This window comes from Eucyclogobius newberryi, unplaced genomic scaffold (genome assembly GCF_026437365.1).
Source record: "Eucyclogobius newberryi isolate DKJ021-1_F unplaced genomic scaffold, fEucNew1.0.hap1 SCAF_7, whole genome shotgun sequence".
In the NCBI taxonomy this organism is placed as follows: domain Eukaryota; kingdom Metazoa; phylum Chordata; class Actinopteri; order Gobiiformes; family Gobiidae; genus Eucyclogobius; species Eucyclogobius newberryi.
The window spans coordinates 35,722,429-35,731,346 of record NW_027316389.1 but is presented as its reverse complement, the minus strand read 5'-3'; the positions used below and the strand labels follow the sequence as shown (position 1 = coordinate 35,731,346).

At 39.9% G+C, this 8,918-nt stretch overlaps 1 protein-coding gene across 1 annotated transcript; it reads left to right on the top strand.

Moving 5' to 3' along the window:
* Positions 1 to 1,255: 1,255 nt before the first annotated feature.
* Positions 1,256 to 8,635, top strand: fkbp4 (FKBP prolyl isomerase 4). Its single transcript, XM_072435939.1, has 11 exons — positions 1,256 to 1,691; positions 2,821 to 2,962; positions 3,035 to 3,177; positions 3,280 to 3,400; positions 4,097 to 4,253; positions 4,567 to 4,657; positions 4,734 to 4,817; positions 4,888 to 5,073; positions 5,350 to 5,493; positions 5,971 to 6,066; positions 7,842 to 8,635. Exons 1-11 carry the CDS (start codon positions 1,593 to 1,595, stop codon positions 7,932 to 7,934), a joined length of 1,356 nt encoding a protein of 451 aa, XP_072292040.1. The 5' UTR covers positions 1,256 to 1,592; the 3' UTR covers positions 7,935 to 8,635.
* The last annotated feature ends 283 nt before the right edge of the window (positions 8,636 to 8,918 follow it).

The following is an 8,918-nucleotide window of genomic DNA, read 5'->3' as shown; positions in this document are numbered from 1 at the left end:
AAGCAGCCAATAAGAGTGCAGCTACAAGTGGTGCGTTTGTTTTTACGTAAAGCGTGGCCCGATACGCGTGGGGTTTAGGTTCCTGAGAACTTTCTCACGTTTCAAATAAATTATATTCTGATTTGAATTGATTAAACCATAACTCGCAATGGCCACGGTACCATTTTTTCACTTGTTGGAAAAAAAACTTAGATAACGCATTGACTCTATGGATAAATTTGCAGATAGACCAGCGCCCTCTGTCAAATAGATTTACAGTGCATCCAGAATATATTTTTCAATCATTCACTTTTTCCACATTTTGTTCAGCCATATCCCAAAATGTGTTTGAATACAATATTTTCACTGATCCTCCTCGAGATGTTTCTACAACTTGATGGTGACTTGATGATCCACTTAAATTCAGTTGATTGAACATGATTTTGAAAAGCACACACCTGTCTATATAAGGACATACAGTTTACAGTGTCAGAGCACAAATCAAGACATGAAGTCCAAAAACTGTCTGTAGACCTCCGAGACAGGAGTGTACCAAGGCACAGATCTGGGGAAGGGACAGAAACATGTCTGCAGCACTGAAGGTTCCTCTGAGCACAGTGGCCTTGTTTGGAACCACCAAGACTCTTCCTAGAGCTAGGCCTGGCCGAACTGAGCAATCTGGGGAAAGGCCTTTAGTCAGTGAGGTGACCAAGAACCTCACTGACAGACCTCCAAGCGTGTCTCTGTGGAAGCTTTTTTTTTTTTTCATTTTTCATATAAATACATTTGCAAAGAATTTAAACAACCTCCTTTCACATTGTCATTATTCTGGATGCACTGTACACTGAAATATTTGTATTATGAGTAATGGAATTAGATAACACTTAAGACGTATTACAATGTCCATTTACGACAACCTTTAGTTTTCACTGAACTCTTTCTATGAACAACTTTGTGTGTGAGTATCTTCTATATACAGTCTCTGGGAATCATGTAAATATTTATGAGATAATACACAATTTATTTCACTTGTTAATTGTGCACAAAAAAGCTATAATGATAAAAGGTTATGCAAGGGATAAAACAAATTGTTAACATAACTATTTACCAAATTCCAGCTCGGCCATGTTACTGTACTTGATTTATGACAGTTTAGCAAATTCACTGACAATTAAATAGTTGGCTCCACAGCATGCATGGATGTTATCTCCAGCATGTTTGGTACCTAACTGTGCCGGTGTAAAAAGAAGCGTCCCCAGCGCATGTCTATCCGCTAGCTCTTTCTTGAACGTCTAGAAAGTTCTCTGCCCTTCTTAAACGCACACGTCTCATGCCAACAACAGGCACAACGTGGAACTGAAGTGACCCAAATCCAAGCCCGTTTGCGCCGCACACACGCTTGCTGTGCTGACTGATGCTGCACAACACCACTGGATCTCTGTCACGGCGTTTGGACTACTTGAGGGAGAGCTACTTGTAAAAGGCTGCAGCTTTGGCTAGCCGCAAGGCACCCGCAGTTTACCACCCAGGCTAGCATTAGCATATTAGCAAGGAAGCGTCAAACACCGTTAACTGTGTGCAGTAGCAGTAAGCAGAATTAAGAAGGCATCGCAATGACCATGACTGCAGACGAACAGGCGAAGGAAGGCATGGCCACCGTCCCGATGGAAGGAGAGGACATCACGCCGAAGAAGGACGGGGGAGTGCTAAAGGTGTGCGCATGTGTTGAGCTAACTTTACTTGCCATCGATGGGTTGTTGTTTACAGATCCTGGCTAGGCTAAGCTAACGGAGCCACATAAGCTAATATGCATTTATTCCATTATTCATTCTTGATTGTGCACAGGAAGTATTTAAGTATCGGCAGCCATTATAAATAAAATACGTATAGCTCAAATATTTTTGTATATTTCTAAGGCAGTCCCTCTATATTTTCTCTCGTATTTCGTTTTTTTTTTTTTTTTTGATGGGGTTAATCATCATAGTTGGCCATTACACGTCCGGGATGTAATTTATAGTTGTCAACATCAACATACGTAAACGGCTAGTGTCCCCTTTCGGCGTGTTTCTAGAATCGGTTGGGTAGAATATGAGGACGTTATAACCTCAATAACAAGTGCCACTTGACCTAAGAAGTGATTGATGTACTATAACAAAACAAAAAAAGCACGTTAAAGATATTAATTTTAGCTCCTCACCTATATTCAATATTATTGGCTGATGGAATGTTGTGATGTCACGTGAACGCAACCTTTTCTTATTCAGAGTTAACGAACCAAACCAACGCACACTGAGTAACTTAAGGGGCACCTGCTGCTTGGAGCTGATATAGACTTGAAGTTTATTATACTCGAATCATATCAAAATGATTTAATATGTGTTGTATAAAATAATTAAATCATACATTTTTCATGTTTGACTTAGATCTAGACATAATATTAAATATATTAAAATGGATATACTTGGACTACTACTACTACTACTACTACTACTACTACTACTACTACTACTACGACTACGACGACGATTGATCTATTAACATGTTTTGATTTAGTGAGGACCTGATTTAAAGTTGTGTTACTACGACGACGATTGATCTATTAACATGTTTTGATTTAGTGAGGACCTGATTTAAAGTTGTGTTAAGGCGTGTCACGTGGCAGTGTGCTCACTGCTGATTGGTCCATGTTGATTTACTAACGATAAACCAAATCTGAGCTTGATCCATAACAGGAGCTAAACTAATACTAAACCTGAATGCCCCAAAAATCTCAAACTTAAATAAACTTTTACATTATTTCATATTTGTTGTAATATTTGCCACTTGCTTCGTTTTTTCCAGCTGGTTAAAAGGGAAGGCACAGATGACGAGCTGCCCATGACTGGAGATAAAGTCTCTGTACATTATGTGGGCACACTTCTGGACGGGACTCACTTTGACTCGAGTAGAGACAGAGAGAAGTTCTCCTTTGAGCTGGGCAAAGGTTGGTTCATGGACCTGCTGCACACTGGCATTACATGTGGCCTGGCTCTCTGACTTTATCATGTGCTTTCAGGTCAAGTGATAAGAGCATGGGATATTGGTGTGGCCACTATGAAAGTGGGTGAACTGTGTCAGCTCATCTGTAAACCTGAGTATGCGTATGGGACTGCTGGGAGTCCCCCCAAGATCCCCCCGAATGCTACCCTTGTGTTTGAGGTGTGTCTAATCATGTGGAAATCTCGGAAAAACTCCCATTAATTTACAAATGCATTTATGCATGCATGCATACATTGACACTGATATGTTCTTCCTTATTAGATAGAACTTTTTGATTTCCATGGTGAAGACCTAACTAAAGATGAAGATGGGGGAATCATCCGTCGCATAATTGCTAAAGGCCAAGGCTACACTAAACCCAATGAAGGGGCATCTGTTGAAGGTAAACCTCTTAAGCCATTTAGGGACATTTTGGGTGGTAAAGGCTCCGTGGAGATGCTGATGGTGCAGATGCTTCTGTAGCCAGAAGTAATTTTACCATCTTCGGGGTGAATTAGGGATGGGACAGATCCACACAAGATTGTGCAAACGTGATATTTTTTCATGTGTTTACATTTGGCATTAACAAAGAGGGTTAAAAGAACTGTATAATATTTTTTGTTAAAATGTCTTGAGCATGACCTCTCTGTGTCCCTAGATATGAGGTAAACATGTTTAAATCAAATAACTTGATGCTTGATTTTCTTATAATAAAATTAAAATGCATTTATACAATTATGTATTTTCTTATTCTCGTAGGCACAATCTCATGTATTGTGATAATGCGTCTCAGACCAAGTGTGAATAAATAATCCCATATATAGTGTCTTTGTCCAAGAAAGCATTTCATAAATTGTATCTATTGTTAAAGGGGAAACAGTATTAAGTATTTTAAGTAGTAGTTTTCAACTGCTATTACAGCATTTCATCATAGTTTGTTTGCTTTTGATTTTTGTTTTTGTGCACACTTGCGTAATCCTGTATAGTGGTGGTGGTGGGGGTAGTAGTAGGGTAGTACAACAAAAATTTGCATTGTAACACTAAAGGCTGATAGAATGATGTGATGTCACATGAACGCAACCTATTCTGTTTCTTTCAGTTACTGTCGAAGGCACGTTGGACGGACGTGTATTTTATGAACGGGAATTGAAGTTTGAAGTTGGTGATGGAGAGAGTTTTAACTTGCCAACGGGAGTGGAACAAGGCATCATGGCAATGGAGCAAGGAGAGGAGGCACTATTCACTATAAAACCCAAGTATGATTTCCTGACTTCCCTTCACACCATTGCATTATTATTGGCCTGTCAACAGAATATGATAAATTGTACTTAAGTATTATTGGAACCAAATTAAATAAACTGCTAATATTAAACACGCATTAACAACTGGATAGTATTGGACAGAATTTGGAATTTGCATATCATCACACTTAAGGCTCCATTCAACAATAGCAGCTCTTTGGGTTATTTGATTGGATTCTAAAAACTAAATTCTAACAAAACAAATGTAAGAGGTGTGTCAGTGCTTTGGCCTATGTACACTGTTTGAGTCATTTAATCTGTTTTGCAGATATGGTTTTGGGAATGCAGGAAATGAGAAGCTCGGTGTTCCCGGCGGAGCGACATTAAACTATAAGATTAAGCTTACAGCCTTTGAGAAGGTAACACAGCAAAAAGTGAACATAGAATCCCTGTAGACTTCTCTTGTATGTTACTGATGCATTGTTTATTCTGAAGGCTAAAGAGTCATGGGAGATGAACACACCAGAAAAGCTGGAACAAAGCATCATTGTGAAGGAAAAGGGGACTCAATATTTTAAGGTTTGGTCAAAAGTATATATCAGTTAATTAAAACTGATGTGTATCTGTTAATAAACATGTCCATCTACAGGAAGGCAAATACAAGCAGGCATCAGTGCAGTACAAAAGAATTGTGTCGTGGCTGGAAAATGAGTCTGGTTTACAAGACGAGGATGAGAAAACGGCCAAAGCTCTCCGGCTGGCAGCTCATCTCAACTTGGCCATGTGCTATCTGAAGATCCAGGAACCCAGCCACGCTCTGGACAACTGTGACAAGGTGAGCAGCAGAACACGCCATACATGTCCACGAGTAGGGTGCAGTGTGACCAGCAGGGGGCATGAGTGCACTGTGCCTTACCTTCAAATCTATTCTCAAAATGATTATTGAAAAGATGTTAAGTCCTTTTTATATGTGCATAATTCACAGCAGTATCGTTATTAAATGACACTGAATTCATGTGCGTTGGCTAATCTGGATCTGGCTCATTTAATTCCTGCTGTTAAAATGCGAGTCTATTCCTTTAAATATGGTCTGATATTTTGATGATTTCAGGCATTGGAACTGGATTCTACAAATGAGAAAGCCTTGTTCAGAAGAGGAGAGGCGCTATTTGCCACCAAGGAGTTTGAGAGGGCAAAGGATGACTTCCAGAAGGTCATTCAGCTGTATCCCTCTAACAAGGCTGCCAAAAGCCAGGTAATGCTTTACAGTAAAACACAGGAAGTGATTCAATTAAATTTATTTTATAATGCCCAAAATCACAACAGCAGTTGCCTCAATGGGCGACATTGAAACAGTTGCTGATTCAAGTGTATCTTCTGGAGTGTAGTGTTCACACAGCTGAGAAGAAGATTGTGCCTTTTTTTTTCTCTTGCTTGAGTGCTAAATCAGAACACGAGCACTGGCAGCTCAGTCAGGTCACCCTGTGCGAGAGGGTAAAACAAGGCTGAAATGTGTGTGTTGTGGAATGTAGAATGGGTGTAGAATGCAGGTTTAATGGGACTAAATCTGCAGCTCTAAATTAAGACTAGCTTTTATATTTATATTATTACTATTTTTGTGTATTTAATTGTGATTTTATACAGATTTGGGGTTTTGTGAAACAGTATTTTTGTTATGTGTGCATAAAAATAATCTTAATTTTGGGATTGAATCTTGTCTAAATGAATCCAGGTGGCTTTGTGTCAGAAGCGTATGAAGGAGCAGCATGACAAGGACAGGCGCATTTATGCTAACATGTTTCAGAAGTTTGCAGAGCGAGATTCAAAGGTAAGACTGTTAGTTATGTGGATAGAAGGTGACTGATTTAGGAATGGGTCTGAGCATGTTTTCATTATTCTAACCCTCTACTCCCCCCTCCCTCCCTTATCTCCCTTTTTATCTCCATTTAATTCTAATGTATAATAATTTAATCCTTTCCACCAAGCTCTGTGTGATGCAACATTTGTCTCCATCATAAGACAGGTTTTCATGTTTCCTTCAGAATCAGAATCAGACTCCGGAAAGGTTTTTTGCCATTGTCAATGAAAAGAAAACACAGGAACTTGCTTTGGTGATTCGGTGCACCATAAAACAATGAACAATGACAAAACAACCTTAAGTATAATATAAACAAATTATATACATATATAAATATATATGTATATAATTAGGCCCGAGCGCCACAAGCTGGCGAGAGGCCTATTAGTTCCGTAAGGCCGTGCAAAGCACGGCTGCGAAAGTGCGCACATAGTGCGCACGAAATCGTGTCCCACTTCCAAACACTCAATAACGCACTCCTCCACTCATGCACGCCGCGTGCATACTAATTAGAAGTAGGAAAATGGAACATTACCGTTGTAAACGGGCGACGCCTGTGCAAAAGTGCTCACTAAACGAGCGCTTTACATTGGGAAAAATTTAACATTACTACTGTATAGAGGGCCAAAAACACAAAGTGGGCGGAGCCAACTCAAAATTAACAAAACTACCCGTCAGTGACCAGGGACCCACACCATGCGCGTCAGCGCCCCCAAATGTACCAAAAATGCATTGAGAGATAGGAAATGACAAAAAAATCTGATCATAAAATTTGGCGCAGAGGTAGATGGTGACAAGAGAAGTAAAAAATATTATTACGGCAAAGCCGTCCGCCCAACCCTATGTCGGCCATATTGGTTCAGAAATGGCCATGCCTGACTCGGGAGTTTTTCCAAACGTCGTACGTTTACGAACTCTTCCCAGGGCGTTTGCCCTAAAAAGCTGAAATTTGGTGAAAATGGTACTGAGGAGTGGGACATCAAAAGTTATTCAAATTACTTTGATACCTGTCACGGCCCGCAAACTGTAGCTAGAATTTCATAAATCTCCCAAATTTAAAATTAGCTGCCGTTTGCACAGAAGTCCGAATTGCGTCAAATTAGAATCAGTTGTTAAACTCTTTGCCCTAAACCTACTTGAAGTGAAATAGATAAATTTGGCGCCACAGCGCCCCCTACAGATTTTATATGGAGGTTAAATGTTTAGTTTTGCGAAATTTTACGAAATTTTACACAAAATTTTGGCATCCCCATCAAAAAAGTCAATGAGACCCATGTCATAATTGTTATGGCTTTGCCGTAGCGATGACCAAAACCTCCCATGTTATTCCAATGGGGAAATCGCCAGAACATGCTTACACTTTATACTTTCACAAACTCCTCCTAGGGCGTTAGTGCTATTAACCTGAAATTTGGTGAGACTCATCTTCGGGGGTAAAAGTTATACACATTTTTATTCAAAGAGTCGTGGTCTCTGTGGTCACATCTTGCCAAGAATTCAAAATAAAATTGCTTTTTGAATGGTAAAACAAAGGGAAGAAGATGTGACAGCGTCACAGATTCAGCAGTAGACGTAATAAAAGGACAATTGGGGCGCGTTAGCGCCCCCTCTTCTTGCGGCGTGGCGAGTGCTGATCATTGCCGCTTGCGGCTATATTTTATTTTACTACCACATTTTTAGAAGCACTGCACTGCTGTAGAATGTTGTGGCACCACATGAATGCAACATTTTTCTTTTTTGTACAGAAAGAAGCTGGCGAAAAGAACGAATGCAAGAAAAATGGTGATGGATCCATGGAAGTGGAGAACGGAGAGAGGGAGACTGAAGCAAAGGAGTAGAGTCTTCAGACATTTTTGGACATTTGCGTTTTTCTCCTGCGGCGTGAATGCAAGTGGCCTGGCTGAGGACGACAGGAGCATGTTTGGGGGGGAAAGAAAGCACTGATTCTGGGCATGTCTTTGCTGGCTTTATGTCTGGGCTTTTTATGATGTGGCAGCTGTCGGAATGGATGGAAAAAAAAAAGTTTCCCTAAAGATTTAAATATGTGAAGAAATAATATGGCACCACCGAAAGTCCTTACCCCGCACTGCTTTGGACCTGTGCATGTTTTGTTTCATTATTGGGGGGAATAAATCCATCCAATGAAAGTTTCCTTTTTACCCGCTAAGGGCTAGATGCATATACTTGAACTACCTTCTTTACCCTCCTCCACAAATTCTGTTCTGACCATCTCTCCTTCTGAAATGGGCCTACTGATCAATTTTAGTAGATGGCTTTTCATAGTTTTTGTGTTCAAATGTTAAGGAACGCCTGTGTCCATAAGTACGTATGTAGCAGCACTATGGAGTACTGGAAAGTTGGATACCGGACACGTTCTCCTTTTTAATAGGTAGGTACAAGACTGTTCAGCCGTTTTGTTTTGATAATTTTGTATACGTTGTGATTGTTCCTGAAAATAACAAATGCAACTTACAGCTTAACTGGAATATGAATATAACATGCAGTTGATTATCATATAATAAATGGCAAATTGTACAAGAGAATGTGTGGTTTTCTGTAATAAACATGCATCTCTTGCTTGCATGCATACATACATTGCATACAGGGTTTGGATTTTATATTGATTCTTAAGTTTCCCTACCAGTGGCTGCAAATTATTACGTAGAAGTAAAAATAAAAAAGCTAATTTTTACATCAAACGTTTGTGAAAAATGAAATACAAACTGCTGAATCAACATAGCCTTCTAACACTTCTTCCAACTCCTCCGGGGGGATCCCGAGGCATTCCTAGGCCAGCCGAGAGACATAGTCCCTCCAGCGTG